General features: G+C 51.7%; 1 protein-coding gene across 1 annotated transcript in view; it reads left to right on the top strand.

Moving 5' to 3' along the window:
• ESPL1 (extra spindle pole bodies like 1, separase) overlaps window positions 1-15,883 on the top strand; it is a 30,940-nt gene that overhangs the window by 11,030 nt on the left and 4,027 nt on the right. The window contains exons 10-23 of the mRNA XM_074979590.1: window positions 434-573; window positions 2,227-2,361; window positions 2,991-3,110; window positions 4,884-5,055; window positions 5,771-5,899; window positions 6,523-6,679; window positions 7,316-7,425; window positions 8,040-9,193; window positions 10,427-10,850; window positions 11,512-11,682; window positions 12,170-12,383; window positions 14,765-14,952; window positions 15,377-15,504; window positions 15,588-15,710. Of these exons, the coding sequence (XP_074835691.1) occupies window positions 434-573; window positions 2,227-2,361; window positions 2,991-3,110; window positions 4,884-5,055; window positions 5,771-5,899; window positions 6,523-6,679; window positions 7,316-7,425; window positions 8,040-9,193; window positions 10,427-10,850; window positions 11,512-11,682; window positions 12,170-12,383; window positions 14,765-14,952; window positions 15,377-15,504; window positions 15,588-15,710 (3,365 nt within the window). The remainder of the gene's footprint in view (window positions 1-433; window positions 574-2,226; window positions 2,362-2,990; window positions 3,111-4,883; window positions 5,056-5,770; window positions 5,900-6,522; window positions 6,680-7,315; window positions 7,426-8,039; window positions 9,194-10,426; window positions 10,851-11,511; window positions 11,683-12,169; window positions 12,384-14,764; window positions 14,953-15,376; window positions 15,505-15,587; window positions 15,711-15,883) is intronic.

The raw sequence follows: 15,883 nt of genomic DNA, 5'->3' as shown, positions 1-15,883 counted from the left end.
GGTTAAACTGATCCAATGGGCCTGGGAGAGGAAATCTGCTGGGGTGGGATGGAGGCACATAATCTCCCATTCAGTCTTCCAGGTTGTGGGGATAGATAGGAAGGCGATACTCCTATTGGGAACATGGGAAATGTTTCCCACAGAGTTCTTCTGCTGCAGGGGCTGCGGGATTGGTGGTCTCTCCCGTGCTTAGTTGAGTGTGGCTCCAGAAAGAACACTTGTCCTGTCTGAATACTGTCGCCTTCTACAAACCTCCAGCACCCCCTGCTTACAGGTGGTGGCGGGTGGCTTATATCATTCCCTCAGTCTTCTCTCAAGAGCCATTTGGTCAGTTTGCTATAGGGGTGGCTTTTAACTAGTGTTTGATGCTCCTGGAGGAGAGGAATCAAACTCCTGGTGCATGGGTGACCACTGCATGCCTTGGTTGTTTTAGCACAGTCCAAGTGCCTGGATGATGCCCTCACCTTGTGGAAGAAGCTCCTGGCCAAGAAGGGAGTCCCAGCAGTGCGGAGTGTGGAGCAGACTGTGGTCTCCCTGCACATCATGGCAGCGCTCTACAGAATGATGGCAAAGGTATTTGAAGACTAGGGCTCTGCAGGGCATGGGATGGTGGCTTCTTTGTAGTTTTGGGGCATTAAGAGGGTTATTCAACACACACAGCTAAGTGCATGAGAGCTTCAGATTAGGACCAACCCTAAACCCTGTCAACTTTAGCACAGCTAGTACTAATCTGTAGCTGACTCATTGGCTAAAAGGGAGCCAGGGTGTTATCTTATGACTCTTCATGTTTTAATGGGACACCTGTGCTGCTCTAGCCAAGAAATGGCTTGTGGGCAGTGCAGCCCCAGCACTTGGTGCCACCTAACATGATCAATTTCTTTTGATCCTTTTTCCTCCCTAGATCAGGACCATTTTGACTCACGTCAGCACTTCCTATTGGGCCAGATATTTGTGTAGCCTGTCTCAACAGTAGCCTGCTTGCATGTGTTTTGAGAGAGATGTTAAGCCATTATGGAAATCTCTTCAGTATGGGTTTGGCCCTGGGTGTTTGATTCCTGGCCCTTGTCTTTCAGCAATTGTCTTGTACTCTGGAGAGTGGAGTTTTATAGCCTTACACTTGTCTTGTAGCTGAGGGGGGTGGGTGGTTGCATTAACAGTCAGTTCACAGGCTAATTTTGTCTGTTTTCTGTGTCCTTTTTCAATCTCAATTGTGAGGGTCAATGGCCCTGCGCTCACAGAAATGCCTACCTAGGGATGCTGCTATTCATGGATAGACATTGAGACTTACAGGGCGCTACTCCCAGGAGTGACTGCAGCCAATGGAGAGGACCATGGTCCCGTCATGCCAAGGGGCCAGTGCCCTGTGCTGGCAGATCCTCAGCCCTGCTCAACCCCAGATAGGAGATGCCGTAGCTGTAGGAAGTGCTCTCCATTAACCACAGTGGCTCTTGGGAGGAGAATCCTGCAGATTCCGATGTCTGTCCGTGGATATCCACTCTTCTTTCCGTGCAGGGCTTTCTCAATAGGAGCCTCTGGGTTGATCTTCTCTACAACAATCACTGTATCTAGCTCCCATGGTTCCTCCTTTTTAGACAGTCCTTACCTTGTCTACTGTGACATCCTGGGATCCCCTCACTATCTGGTTACTTGCATAACCTTCATTGCTGTAGGAGTATTTTGTCTCCTCCCTTTCCTTCCCTCCTGTTTGTGCCCTGAAGGGTCACAAAGACAAGATTTACATGGCCTCAATACCTCATCTGGAGGTGGGTGAAGTGATGGCTTTAAAGTTCTCAAACTGTGGTCCACAGACCAACAATGGTCCATGGATAGTCTATTTTAAGGTGTGCAACTGGGTGACCAGAGACGTGAGAATGAAGGGCTGCCCATCTAACTGGTGGCTTGCAGGTGTGGCTCTGCTTGTGGACCTTGCAGGCGATGCATATGTAAGGTGAGGCAGTGGCCTGGAGGGGAAGTGGGGAGAACTGGGATGAGAAAAAAAGGTGAGGGAATTCAGGATGTGTAGGGCTGCAGTAGCCAGAGAAAGGCGACTTGCCCCAGCTCCAGGGCTGCAGCTGCCAGGGAGAGACTGCCTCCTTCCTCAGCAATTTTCAAGTGGTTCGTGGTGGGGTGGAAAAAAAACCGTTTCAACACCACTGCTTTAGGGTACACATGGCTTGTCTAGGATGAACTTCTTTAGTGATGGGCTGTGTTTTCCCTGTCCCATAGCCCCTGCAGTCTCTGGAAAGCTACCTCCTGATCAGAACCCTCTCCACTGCCCTTGGTGACTGGCTTGGGACTGCCAATGCCTTATGTCAAGTGACCAAGCTACTGTTCCAGCTGGAGTGTCCCAGTGCGGCAAAGGTAAGGATCAGAACTGAGGTGGTGGTGGTAATAAGGCAACTTGTAGCAGTGGCTCCCAACAGGGAGCCCACCAAGGCTTATGTGGGGGTCAGTCCATAGATCTAGGCCTGGGCCAGCAGAGCATTCAAGTACTCTTGCCGCATGGAGGATGGCATTTTGCTTTCTGGTGTCCTTGCAGCAAGAGCATGAGAGGTCATGCTGGCAGGGTTTGTTCCACTACTACTGGAAACAAAAGGGCTTGGGAACAATTAAGCAGGCTCTCAAAGGGTCCTTGGCAGAAAAGTCTGGGAACCACTCACACAAGGTGACAGCGCCATTCTCTAGTTGCGTGTGGACACCTCACAACTTTCGTGGTGGGAACTGTCACGTCTAGAGGGCCGTACTCCTGGTAGGCCAGACTTTTTCAGGTTGTCTGTGTCGTGTTGCTGCCTTCTAGCATTGTGAAGAAAAGCCAGCTGCCCACAACCTGGGTGTTCAGTGGAGGAGCTGGTTTCTAAGGCACTCCTACTCTTCTGACTTTTGGGGCTCTGTGCCTAAGATTTTAACATGACTATGGTTGAGCTGAATTCAGCTATTGCTCTGGGGCAATCCCCGAAGCAATCCATGCTTCATCCGGCTTCTCATTTCAGGTCTTCCTGGAAGAAGCAGAGTCTTGTTTGCAAAATGCTGACTGCAGCAGTGACTCCTATCTGCTGCTGAAGCAAACATGCCTTATGCTCCATAGCCAGCTGTGCTGCGTAAACCACAAGGTAACCAGTACTTCGAGGTGTAACTCCTCTCTTTCCAGTCCCTTTGTTTATCCAGTTCAAGCTCTGCCAAAAGTTGAATATGGATCTATGAGAACTAGTTGGAAAATGGGTGGGAGAAGCCCCACAGGAAACTTTGCATGTTTGGCTATAAGAGTTTGATTCTGAAATACAGCTGCTGTGCCTTATGGGACTGAGAGTCCAGGTATCTCAATTTCTCCTTGTCCATAGATAAGGCTCCCTGTTTGGACTCCTCTCCCCATGGCGCACCATCACAATGCATGTCCCTCTGCTTCCCTCCGATGTAAGGTGATCATGTGGCCTAGGTGCTGCAGAGAAGATGGAGCCTGGCCAATAGGAAAACACAGAAGCATGAGAAACCTGAACCACAACTCCCATGAGGCATTGCAGAGACATTTCTGAATTCCCATACTTTAAATTTTCAGGCAGAAAATGTCTCTGACAAAAATGAAAAGCTCCTTGAGTTGAAACTCTCTGGGTGCATCTACACTAGCCAGCTCCTTCGAAGTGGCCGGCCCAATGTCGAAATAGTGCACGTTACGTCTACACGTGCTGTGCGCTATTTCGACGTTGAAATCGACGTTAGGCGGCAAGACATCGAAATTGCTATTCCCATCCAAAGATTCAACGTCGAAGTAGGGCGCATGTAGATGAGCCACGTCCCGCTACTTTGAAATAGCGGGGTCCTCCATGGCGGCCATCAGCTGAGGGGTTGAGAGAAGCTCTGTCCAGCCCCTGCAGGGCTCTATGGTCACTGCATGCAGCAGCCCTTAGCCCAGGGCTTCTGGCAGCAGTGGCAGCTGCTGCTGCAGCTGCAGCTGGGGGTCCATGCTGTGTGCACAGGGTCTGCAACCAGTTGTTGGCTCCGTGGATCTTGTGCTGTACAGGCTGTGTGTGTCTGGGAGGCTCCCTTTAAGGGAGCGGCTTGGGGCTTTGCTGGCACCTTATTTCAACAGGGAGCGCTTGTGTGCGTGTGGACGGTCCACATTTCCTTCCGGGGCGGCTCCTTTCAACGATCTGTCGCTACTTTGACATTGAACATCGATGGCACCAGCCTTGGAGGACGTGTAGACAATACGCGTCGAAGTAGCCTATTTCGATGTTCTTACGTCGAAATAGGCTACTTCGATGTAGTGTGCTAATGTAGATGTAGCCTACATGTTGAGCAAATCAAAAGTTTTCTATTATCCACCTCATTTTGGGTGTGGTAAGTGCCCAACTTAAATCCTAAACTATTGTTACCCGAAGCCAGTCCTGGCAATGCTGGGAAAGGAATAATTGAAGATCAGATGCCAGCACTGAAATCTCTCTGCTGTGAGAGAACTTAAAGCAATGAGTCCTCTGCAAGCCAGTCTGTTGGCTTACATGCTCTTGGGGGAGGATGCCAGGAGAGGATTCCTGGAGAGAGGGTGAAGTCCAGAAAAGAGCCGGTAGAGGCATTGTAAATGCTTTGCATACTGTCTCCTGCCTGTCTGAGGTATTTCTGTAATGTTTCTGGCTAGCAGGCTCTTAAACCCATTCTGCCACGTCTGTCAGGTTATTGCTTGAAGGAAATCGCCACCTCAAAAAGAGGTGGAAGAAGTGGCTGTTTCAGTTACCCTGTTCTTGAAACATCCTCAAGCTTCTGGTCCTCCCCTCTAGTCTGTTCTCTAGCTCCAGCTACTTGAATCAAGGTGTAAGGCTGAATTGATAGGTCTTGTCTCCATATGAACCCTGGTTCCCTGTACCCACAGTCCTCATCTCGATCTCCTTCAGGTTGAAGAAGGCCTCACCTTGCTGCTAGAGGTCCTTCAACACCCAGCACTGCAGAAGATTGCAAAGGTTTGGTACCTGCTCAGAGCCCAAGTCCTCCAGCTGATGGCTGTTTATCTCAGCCTTCCTTCAACCAGCCTTTCGGCTAAACTCCGACAACAGCTCTGGGCTCAAGGTGAGGATGGGGACGTGACTGCTGTCCAGAGTCTCAGCAGTGTGGGAGGTGTTCTGATAGGAGTGGGGTTTGGGATATATACTGAGGGACATATGCTACCTTGGCAGACTTTGAGGTAGTTTAGGAGTCCACAGATCTGGCTTTCTCCTGGCCTGCCAGTGGTGAGCCCCTAGTCCACGGAATTAGCGGCCTGCTAAACTTAGGTACCTACTACCTTTTGTTACTGCAAATGTCCTTTCTCCACTTCTCCGGTGTGGGCAGAAGCAGAGCTGCCTACTGTACTGAGGCTGTCTTCCAGAGCTCTGAGAACATGGAACAGTGGTCGACCTAGTCCTATGTTCATCTACTGTGGTAACCAATGCTAAATCTGTAGCATATTTCACTGCAAAATACTGAACAAGGATTGCTTCCAGACTGGTTGGGGATCAGCCCATAATCTGAAATGGGAGGGCAGTGGTTCACATAACCTCTATCTGCTCCTGTTTGTGAAAACCCCCCTCACTCGGCAGACCCTTGCTTGCTTTGATCTCAGTCTTGTGTGTGAAATGGGTGGAGAGTGAGTGCTGGAATCTCCATGCATCGTAAGCCCTGTTGGAGTCCATGCAGCTCTCTGGGGTCATGCCAAGAACCCTGCTATGAATGGCCCAGGGTTGTTAATGACTGTCTGCCTGCATGGATAGATGGTGCTAATGTTCATATGCGCTCTCTTGTACAGGATGGAAGACTCCTGAGACTGCTCTGGCTGATGCCCACAAACTCTTTCGCAGCATCATTCTTCTACTGATGGGCAGTGAGTTGCTGTCCTCTCCTAAAACTCCCCCAGAGTCTCAGTTTGTGGATCATGGTAAGCTGTGTATTTGCATAGACAGGATCTGTCTGGATTAAGAGATCTTGCTGTTCTCCGATGTTGCTTTTGTGCCTAGAAGGAAGAGCATGGAGGGTGTTTCAAATCATGCTCCTCCAGAGTCTGCACAGGGATCAGGTGTAGCAGAAAACTTCAGGTTCATCTGATTTGGGGTGTATGAAACACATCTTCCTATTTTAATCTTACTTTTCATCCTTGAGGGCAGCATGCCTCAGTCACCTCCTAGAATGAGGCATATTTAAGCCTCCTTTTACATCAGTCTGGCTTCGTTGGTTCAGTGTCCCCGACTACAGGGGCAGGTAGTAATGGACCTGTGAACGCTAATTTGGAGGCATTCCAGCTGTTCTGCTTGGGAGACAGTCTGCCACCAGGCTGTCTGGGGCCATCGGCGGGCAGCCAGCCAGTCCCTTCAATATTGTCTGAAAGAACCTTATGTTGGAGCATAAGCCCCTATGTGACCCAGCCTCTTGAGCAAACTGGATGACATTAATGGTCTAGAGCAGTGCAGTATGTCCTGTAGGCCTTCATTACCACATGCCTTCCCCTTAGTTTTGTAGGCACTGTGGAAAGGGGAGAGTCACTTTTTTTCCCTTCTTGTGCAGGAGAGAATCTCCTGCAGAAATGGCAGGTGCTGGCCGACATGCTGGTGTGCTCTGAGAAGCTCGTTGCCCTCTTCAGCCAAGTGGAAACAGTGTGTGAAGCCAAAGCTTTCTGCTTGGAAGCCCTCAAGCTCACCATGAAGCTGCAGACCATTCGATGGTAAGAGGCTTACTGGGTATGGGTCCATTAAAGGGGAGTGCTTGCTTGTAGGTGGGCATGTCCTTCAGCAGAGGGGGCCACTGAGATGGAACGCCAGTCAGACCACTCACCCTCGTTCTCTGTGCAGCCCCTCGCATGGGTGGAGCGGATGGGGGCCTTTGTGTATAAGACCAGGCAGCTCATACATGTCTGACTTCTGCAAGGCCTCATGTACATCAAGGCCAGGATTCTTCTCTCTGCTATTCCTCAGGAACTCTGTCATGGTTAGGTGTGCACAGTCCTGCCTGTGAAGCAAATTGAGAGCTGCACAGTTCCCAGAACCATGCTTTTGTGCCACCTGTGCAAGACAACTCCCTTTAAAAGATGGGGAGGCCAGGAGGTGGGTCTTGTCCAAGCTATTGCATGTTTAGGCTGGAGCCTGGCAGTAGGGTTTGCTGATAGTTCCCTTGCTCCTCTTGAATGAAGAGCTGCTTGTAGGATCTCTAGGGCACACTGCTCAGGTTTTAATCTTTTTTTGTAAACTGAACTCTCCTAGGAGGAAGTTAAGTTCTGGGGCCCAGCCAAATGAGCATCGCTGTAGCTTGGTATCTCTAGTCTTCATCCATAGCTTGATTTTTTTTTCCTCTCTCTTCCTAGGTGTGCTAGGTTTCTGGTCTTGAAGGCCAAGCTGGAGCTGCAGCGAAGTGAGCTGGAGCTGTGTCACTCGGACCTCCAACAAGCTTTGTTCCTGCTAGAGTCTGGCACTGGTGAGGTTTTTCTCCTCACTAAAGGAATGGAGCAGGGATGGGCAAGAGGATTTGATGGCCCCTGAGAAGGAAATATGACCAGCCCTTCCCATGGTATTGTTCATTGGTGGCAGCAGCCATACAGCTTAGGTGGACAGTGGGAGGGAAGAGAAGGGTCTACAGACACTTGGATTCTAGTTTTACAAGAATGTTAGTGACACAGCTGAGGACCCCCTGAGATTCATGAAGCAGAAGGGTTGGAGATGGGGGACTGTCTTGAGGCTTGGCACTCTGATTGGAAACCAAGTTGAGCTTGCCAAGAGTAACTTCTACTGCCCAGTAAAGGAGTGTCTAACGTCTGCTTCCTGGAAAAATTAAGGAACTGTTACTATAGGAATAAAACTAGTTGGGTTTTTTTTGAGGTCACATGGTTGTAAGACTGTCTACAATACAAGATCCATGCCTTAAGGCCGCCAAGGGTGTGGTAGTTGTGGGAAGGAATCTGTCCTGTTGAAGGAAAAAGCTATCCTTATAGGAGAGTAGTAATATTGTGTGTTTAGCAGAGCACAGTGTAGGTGGATTGCAAGTGGAGAGGCTCCAGTAACTAACCCCAATCCCTCTCCTTCCCCCTCCAGAGTTTGAAACTAAAGAGAAGGAGAAAAGCAAGGCGAAGATCAAACCAAAGAAGGGCAGGTCCAAGGACAGCAAGCACCCAGGCCCCAGTGCCAAGCCTACTGGGGAAGAGGATGGCTTCTTGAAGGGCCCGTCCCTAGAGTTTGTGGACACAGTGAGTGTTCAGGAGAAGAAGAACGTCCTGACAACCTCCCCAGTGCTCAAACCCAAGGAGAAGAGATGTTTGAGCTTCCTGAGCCACTCTGCCCAGTGCCCCTGCTCCCTCTGCTCGGACATCACCCTCTCGGACATCTGCCTCCGCTGGGCAGTCTCCTTTGCCCAGGGGGAACTGGCATCAGGGAACAAAGCCAAAGGATTAGGCCTCCTCTGGGCTACTCTAGAACGCTGTACCATCGTGACCACGCGCCTCACCACCATGGCATGGGAGGCATCCCGGAGCAATAGCAAAAAGGCTGCTGTTCAGGACCAATCCATGCTTGGGCTGTTGGATGATCTGGTTGCTGATATCTATGCCACCCTGGCTGCTCAAAGCATGGGTGGCCGCCAGCCAGAGAAGAGACTCTGGGAGCTCTTGGAGGCTGGTCTGACATTCCTGTCTTCCAGAGTGCCCCGTCTGCCAGGCCTTGAGTACCACAAAGCCAGTCTGCTGCTCACCAGAGCCATGGCTACCATCTACAGCCTGGCTTCCAAGCACAATGGCTGCATGGCCCACATCTTCTCCAGTGCCTGGGCTTGGAACCCCCCAACTCCCTCCTCTGAGAACAAAGGATCAGCCACAACCAAGGCAATCAAGATGGAGGAGAATCTGCCCTTGAAAAGTAGAAGCAAGAAAATTGCAGGGGCCGCATCTGCCCTAAAACCCAAAGCCAAGAAAGGCCAGGGAGTCAAACCGTTGCCTTTGACAGATCCCAACGATGCCTTTGCTCTGGGTGACTCTGATGGAGAGGCGCCCCCGATTGTTATTAGACCTGTGATGGAGCCCTGCACCCCAGTGCAGAAATCCTTCCCTCCCGCAAAGGGTCGTTCCAGCACCAAGCCAACCCCTGGCCCCAAGGCTCCATTCATGGTTTTCAATGAGACCTCCTCCCCTCCAGGGGCAAAGTCCCAACTCCTGAAGGCTCCCAAAGCATGCAGGAGAGTCCGATCTCGCCTGAAGGTCAGTGCGTGGGCCTAGCGCTCTTTGACAGGTGTATTTGGGAGTCCAGGGATAATGTGCCTGGGCAGTTTACAGAGCACGACCTGTTGGTCAGGTCCGATCAGCTTGTGCTTCTGATCATTTGGGGTAAGTAGAGGACTTACTGGGTACTGCCCAGTTAATCTGTCCCCTCCTGCACTCCTATGATCAATGCAGATTGCTCTCTATAGGACATTTATTCTAACTAGCTCTGCAGTATCTCAGTGATAAGAGGCTGTAATTCTTCCTTGGGGAGGACAAAGCTCAGTCTTGCAGAATTCTACAGCCATCCAACCTCTTTCCCTTTACTCTATTACATCCCCTGCTGCAAGCTGTGGGAGTAAATACAAGCAACTGGCTGTCTTCTGCTCCAGGAATCCGATTCCTTCATGAGGACTTGAGTCTCCACACCTCTTTGCAGGCACTGGAAGGGTTAATACCCTGAAGCTGACCACCCTAAGGCTGGGTGGAGACTCATCCAGCTGTGCAGGTTGTCAGCCCTTCCATTGCTAGTTCTACCCTGCATTTGGTATGTAAGGTGCACCTGGAAGTCCTCATGGTTCATAAGATACATGGAACCTTTCACTTTCAGGTCAGTTGGCCCAGTTCCATGGGGACTGGCAACCACTAGCCTCTCCGAGCCAGGCTACTGAGCAGAGCTGAGCAGCAAAGGATAACTGAGGATGTTAGGCTGCCTAGAGTCTAGACCTTTCAGCTGAGATTATCATGCACAGTTGCAGCTCCACTTGTGAGCCGAAGTTGGGCTGGAAGAAAGTTCTAGACAGAAACTTGTTGTAAAACACATCCAAAGTATATGGGCCAGACTCTGTGCTGACCAGGGAGGGCTGGGGCTGGCATGGGGGATGGGAGTGGGATGCTCCTTTGGTTGGGCTGGGCCATGTGCTGGCTGGGGAAGGAGCTGGGGCTGGCATGGGAGGAGGTGGCCTCTACTGAGGGTCTGGACTGGGTCCCATGCTGGCTGGGGGAGGGGCTCCCTGGGATGGGGTTGAGCTGGGCCCTGTGCTGGCAGGGGCTGGTGCTGGCACAGAGCTCAAAAAATGGCTGCTCCCTCCAGTCTTATCCTAATGCTAAGAAGAGCTTGATAAATTTCTCTCCACGTGCATTCTGAGCCCTGTCCAGAGGTGCTCCCTAGACTGGAGATTAAGGGGCTGGGATCCACCCTGAAGAAAACTGATTGTATCCTCATCTTCCCAGGTGACCTTCAGTGATGACAGTGATGTGGACGATCCCAGTGCACTAGTCCAGCGGACAGAAGATCAGGGGCTGTCTGCTTGCAAAGAGCTAGGGCCTGCCAGCCACAAGGCGACATGCGCATCAGCTTGTACCAAGAAGGCTTCGTGGCCCAAGGCATTGGTGGCTGCTGCCAAGGGGGCTCAAGCCAGCTCTTCGGATAACTGCTCCCAGAATAGCAATGCTAAGCCCCGGAGAACACGATCCCGCAACAGGAAAGCTGCTGGCCAAGAAGAAAAGGTGCCAGCCCAGGGAGGCCCCAGCGGGCAGGGGCAGGAGGAAGAAGGGGAGCTCCTGAGAACCATCCAGGAAGAAGAGGTGATGGAAGATGTATTTGAGATCAGCTTTGAGGTCTTGCGAGGATCAGATGAGGAAGAGCCAGCCCCAGGTAGGCCTGGCTTTCCAGCCTTTATGGAGACAGGTGGGGGAGTTGGCAGGGAGGGCTTGATTTTTGTCCGGCATAATGTGTCATGGGCAAGCTGCATCCTGGATCATGTTAGATCAAAGGTGGCAGAGGGCACGGAAACAGGGGAGGTCTGACGGAGAACAGAGGCAAAGGAAAAGGCTCTGGCTAGAAGTCTGGTCTAAGCCCAGACATGGGAGGCCTCCGATGTCTAACCTTGACTTGTCCTTGCACCTGCAAGTCCTTCGACTGTATCCTCCCCGGCTGTGACATTGGGTCAGGCTGTATTTGCTGCCGAGGCTGAGGGTGGAAGCACTCTAGCCACGTCTTGGTTGGCTGGTGTAGGGCCTTGAAGTGCTGGGGCCTGATATGGAGAGGGAAGCCTCTGAGGGTTTTGCTTGTGGAGGAAAGAGGGAGGCCTGAGCTGAGGAAGTGGATGTGTCAGAGTGGATCTGAGGATGCTGCTTTTGCCCTGGCACTGAATGAGAGAGATCTGAATCCTGCCACGTTCTGCATCCCTGGATCCAATTTCTCCAACCGAAGCATAGCTTGCCAGGCCCTGTCTTTAGAGCCTGGGCTTGAGCAGACACCAATGGAAGATGGAGCCCTGGTGAACTTTCAGGGAAGTGTCTGCTCTTGTCTGCAGGAAGGAAGAGGCCCTCTGCTCCGGGGAGTGATGGCATTGAAGGGGAGCACGAGGTTCTCCGGCGAGATGCCAGTGCTGATCTGGAGGAGGACTTCCTAATGACCGAGCGCAAAGGGAACCATGATCCCTTCAGCCTGCAGGCGCTCACCTCCTCCCTGGCCACTGCTGTCAGTAAGTGCCTTCGGAGCCTCACAAACCCTGGCTCTCCTTTGTCGCTTCTCCTCTTCCTCCTCCTCCTCCTCCACTGCCATGGCAGGAGCCAGACCTGCAGGCTGAGAGAGGTGAGCTGCCATGGGGAACCAGGGACAGTTGTATAGTGAAGGAGCTGCACTCTGCCTTGTCTAGCCTTACACCTGTTGTTCCCACAAGCTACGACAGCAGCAGGGTGGGCTTGGATCAGGTGCCAGCAAAGCACCTGGCTCATTGTTTGTTTGAACTCTCCTGTTTGGAGGCTGCCTCTGCTCTCGGCTGGGTCAGCAGAGACACTCCCACTCCACCCCACCTGCCAGCATTCTCCAAAAACACACTGCCCCTCCGCTCAGCCCTTCCCACCCCAGCTCCCCTCTGCTCTGACCCCTCCTTCGTGCTGGGTGGAGGGAATGAAGCAGCTCCTCTCGCCCCCTGTCTGACACAGGGTTATGTGCTCTTCTTGTTCCAGGTGCATCCTCTCTGGACTCTGTCTACGACTCCCTGAAAGCTGCCTTCCAGGCTGTCAGCCACTGCCCTCCGAGTGCCCTCTATGGCCAGCTCTGCCGGCTCTTGGCCCTGTGCAGTGGTAGTCGGGACCCCATCACCACTGCCTACCTGGTTTGTGAGTCGGTATCGGTCACTGCCCGACACCAACTGCTGAGCAGCATTCACAGGAGACTCCAGTAAGTGCTGCTCCCCTGTTCCTCCCCTCTTGACTGGCAGGTTCCACTTTTGGGCCACACATTTCAAGAAAGATGTGGAGAAATTGGAGAAGGTCTAGAGAAGAGCACCAAGAGTGATGAAAGGTCTAGAGAACATGAGCTGTGAGGGGTGACAAAGAACTGGGCTTGCTTGGCCTAGAAAAGAGAAGGCTAAGAACGGACATGCTAGCGGTTTTCAAGTTCCTAAGTGTCACAAGGAGGAGGGAGAAAAATTGTTCTGCTTGGCTTCTGAGGATAGGATGAGGAGCAATGGGCTTAAACTGCAGCAAGGGAGGCTTAGGTTGGACACTAGGAAAAACTTCCTAATTGTCAGAGCGGTTGAAAACTAGAATAAATTTCCCATGGAGGGTGTGGAATCTCCATCAGTGGAGGTATTTAAGAGCAGGTTAGATAGACATCTATTGGGAATGATCTGGATGATGCTTGGCCTTGCCATGAGTGCAGGGGGCTGGACTCGATGACGTCTCGAGGTCCCTTCCAGGTCTAGTGTTCTATGATTCTAGAGCTGCTGCCTTTTAAACCCTTCATTTACATGAGGTATAACCAGCCTGAGGAAGCCACTGCCACAGATCTGAATCCTGCCACGTTCTGCATCCCTGGATCCAATTTCTGCAACCAAAACATAGCTTGCCAGGCCCTGTCTTTAGAGCCTAGGCTTGAGCAGACACCAACAGAAGGTGGAGCCCTGTCTGAGCATTAAAACTGTGTTAGCTGTACAATGCCCCTGAAAATGAGAACCAGCAAAGCGACTTTAACACTGAATGGGGGGCAGCAAGGGAGCTTAGGCTGGTGGCTGACCAGGCTGGAAGTCTGATGTGCCCCTGCACTCCTTGTGCTGCCAGAATATTAGTGGGATGAGTTAGATCGCCCAGCGTGTCAATGAAACCACTGAGCCTGTCTACCTGCCCCCAGATGCCCTACCACCCTGCCCTGCTGGGCCAGGAGCTTTGGTCTCCACCCGAGCAGAGCAGCAGACACTGTGAAGACTGCTCTGGGAGGGCTCAGCTAGAGGGACTTGACAGCAGCTAGGAGCACAGCCCTTAAAAGGGACCAAAACCCCAAATAAATCAGTCTTACTCTGTCTGAAAGCTTTGCCCAGAACACACCCCTCCTTGGCTCTCTCCTGATGTGAGAGCTGTGCAGTAGTTGCTGTCGTCTTCTCCTCCTCCCCAGGGAGCAATTATTTACACTGGGTTTGGTAATCGTGTTTTATCGAGTATAAAAAGTGATTGCAAGTGAAAATGCAGATCAAAGAAAATTCCTAATCTAAAACAAAAGCTGCCAGCGAAGCCTAATGCACAAATTGTGACAGATCATATTTCTCTTGCTAGTTCTGACTTCCAGTAAAATCCCTCCAGTCAGAGCTGATCGCTTTTTCTGGTCTGGGTCTAACAGCTTCTTACATAGTCTTCAGCTGGCTTTTGAAAACTGCCCTCCTTCCTCCCCACAAGAGCTTCTCATTGATGGCTTCCCATCCTGTAAATAGAATTTCCTCAGGGTGAGAATCCTTGGTTTCTTCCTTCCCATACCAATGGGAAAAAAATCATCCATTCAAGATGTATTGCGACACCAGGTGGCATGGTCAGATGTCTTAGTAGGACCAGCCACAGGTTGGGTTTACAGGAAAACCAAAACCACTTACAAATCCATTGTCATGAGCATTGGGCCTTTTAGGGTCCTTCAGTACCACTGACGGCTTTCACTAGAGGACTTAACTTAATAAGCATTTTAATGCTTCGTATTTCTAACATCACATACCAGAATGATGTGCGTGCATGCGTGTGCACGCTCGGGGAATCAGACTCTTGAATGGTAGGTTACTTGACTGGCTTTCAATAAGCATAGTTGAGTTACGCATATTCATATTGAAAAACATACTTCCATAAAAAAGGAATGTAGCATTAGTCTGACTTTGGGCTGCCTACCCGCTCTACAATGTGGGGATAATGCCTTGCTCACAATAGGCGAGTTGGTGGCTTAATTCACAATCCTCTGGACCTCCTGAGATGAAAGTTACTGTGCGGGTGACACCATCAAGCTGGAAGGTGCAGTCAGGACCCCTTACAAACTCCTCCTTACTCAGAACTCGAGCTCCTTTCTTTGCTGCTCCTCTCTAACCTCTGCCTCATTCCTCAAGGCCCTGGAACTAGACTGGGTCACTTCTTGGATCCCACAAACAGCTGCACTGCTCGCTGTTCCTGGCGTTGTGATGCTGCGGGGACTTGCCCGTTTCATCAGCCTTCAGGACACACTCTTTCCAAAATGCCCACCTCTGCTCCCTCTTCCTGGTCCTGTGGGGCTCTGCTGTAACTGACCGACCTGCACCCTGTTTCTATCTCCAGCAAAATGAAGAAGAATTCAGTGGCTGATGTTACTGACCAGCTGCAGGATCTCGCCCTGCAGGGAGGGGGAACCAGTTCCCAGCTCCAGCCCCTCTTGCAGCTCCAGAGCTTGTTTGAATTCAGCACGGCACAGCTGGACCCATGGGAGATAGGGCGCTTCAGAGAACAGCTGCTACAAATCCCCAGTGGTATGTGCTGGGAGGGAGGCTCCCCTTTTTGTTAGGGGGTGGCTTTTGAGCTTCCCCCTGGAAAGGGCATTGTGCAGTCAGGGTCCTGGCTGGATGTTGCTTCACCACATGGCCATAGAGCAGTGTCTCCAAGTCAGGTGTCCCTGTAGCAAACAGCCATCCCAACTGGGGGGGCTGTTTGCAACCTCAGGATCCAAACAAGGCATGAACGGGCCTGGGGAAGGAAATTCTCCCTCTCCCACCAGAGAGCAGGGCGATTGGCAGGTGGAAGACTTGCACTGTCCTCTATCCAAGCCACAGCACAGATGGGACTCTCCTGCAGGCTGCTCATTCCCCTCCGCTGGGAGGGATTAAGATTGCAGAAGAGAAGGCCTCTTAGATGGGCTTGGTGCATTGATTGACCTCCCCTAACTGCTCACGGCAGGTGTAACTGTGTGCCTGCTGACCCTGGTGAGCCTTCAGCCCAGCACCCTTGGGGACACCTTGCTGTTAACTCGCCTGGAGAAGGACAGCACCCCGGTGACCATCCGCATCCCCACTGCTCACAGCAAGGTGAGGGTCGGGCCCTGTCGGGGTACCTGGACAGTAGCAGCTAGGCGAGCTCAGGGCAGGGATCATGGTGCTATCTCTTGCAGGTGCCTTTGAGCTCAGTGCTTGGTGAATTCGATGCCATCCAGAAGGAGCAAAAGGAATGCAGTAATTGTACAGACAAGAGGGACTGGTGGCTGGGCCGGATGGAGCTGGACAGACGGATGAAGGTGAGTGGGGGTATGGGAACCGGGGCTGGCTCTGTGGTTGGAGACCTGGGCTTTCTGGTTCCCTGCTCTGTCTGCCTCCTCCTTTGGGCCAGGGCTCCCTCCGCATGGGCCTCTCCAATGTGGGGCCAGTAGTTGCCCATGGTGGGTAGATGTCCAGTGCTTGAAGCTTGGGA

This window comes from Carettochelys insculpta, chromosome 29 (genome assembly GCF_033958435.1).
Source record: "Carettochelys insculpta isolate YL-2023 chromosome 29, ASM3395843v1, whole genome shotgun sequence".
Classification (NCBI taxonomy): domain Eukaryota; kingdom Metazoa; phylum Chordata; order Testudines; family Carettochelyidae; genus Carettochelys; species Carettochelys insculpta.
Note: the sequence above shows the minus strand (reverse complement) of the source record. Positions and strands in the feature narration are given on the sequence as shown.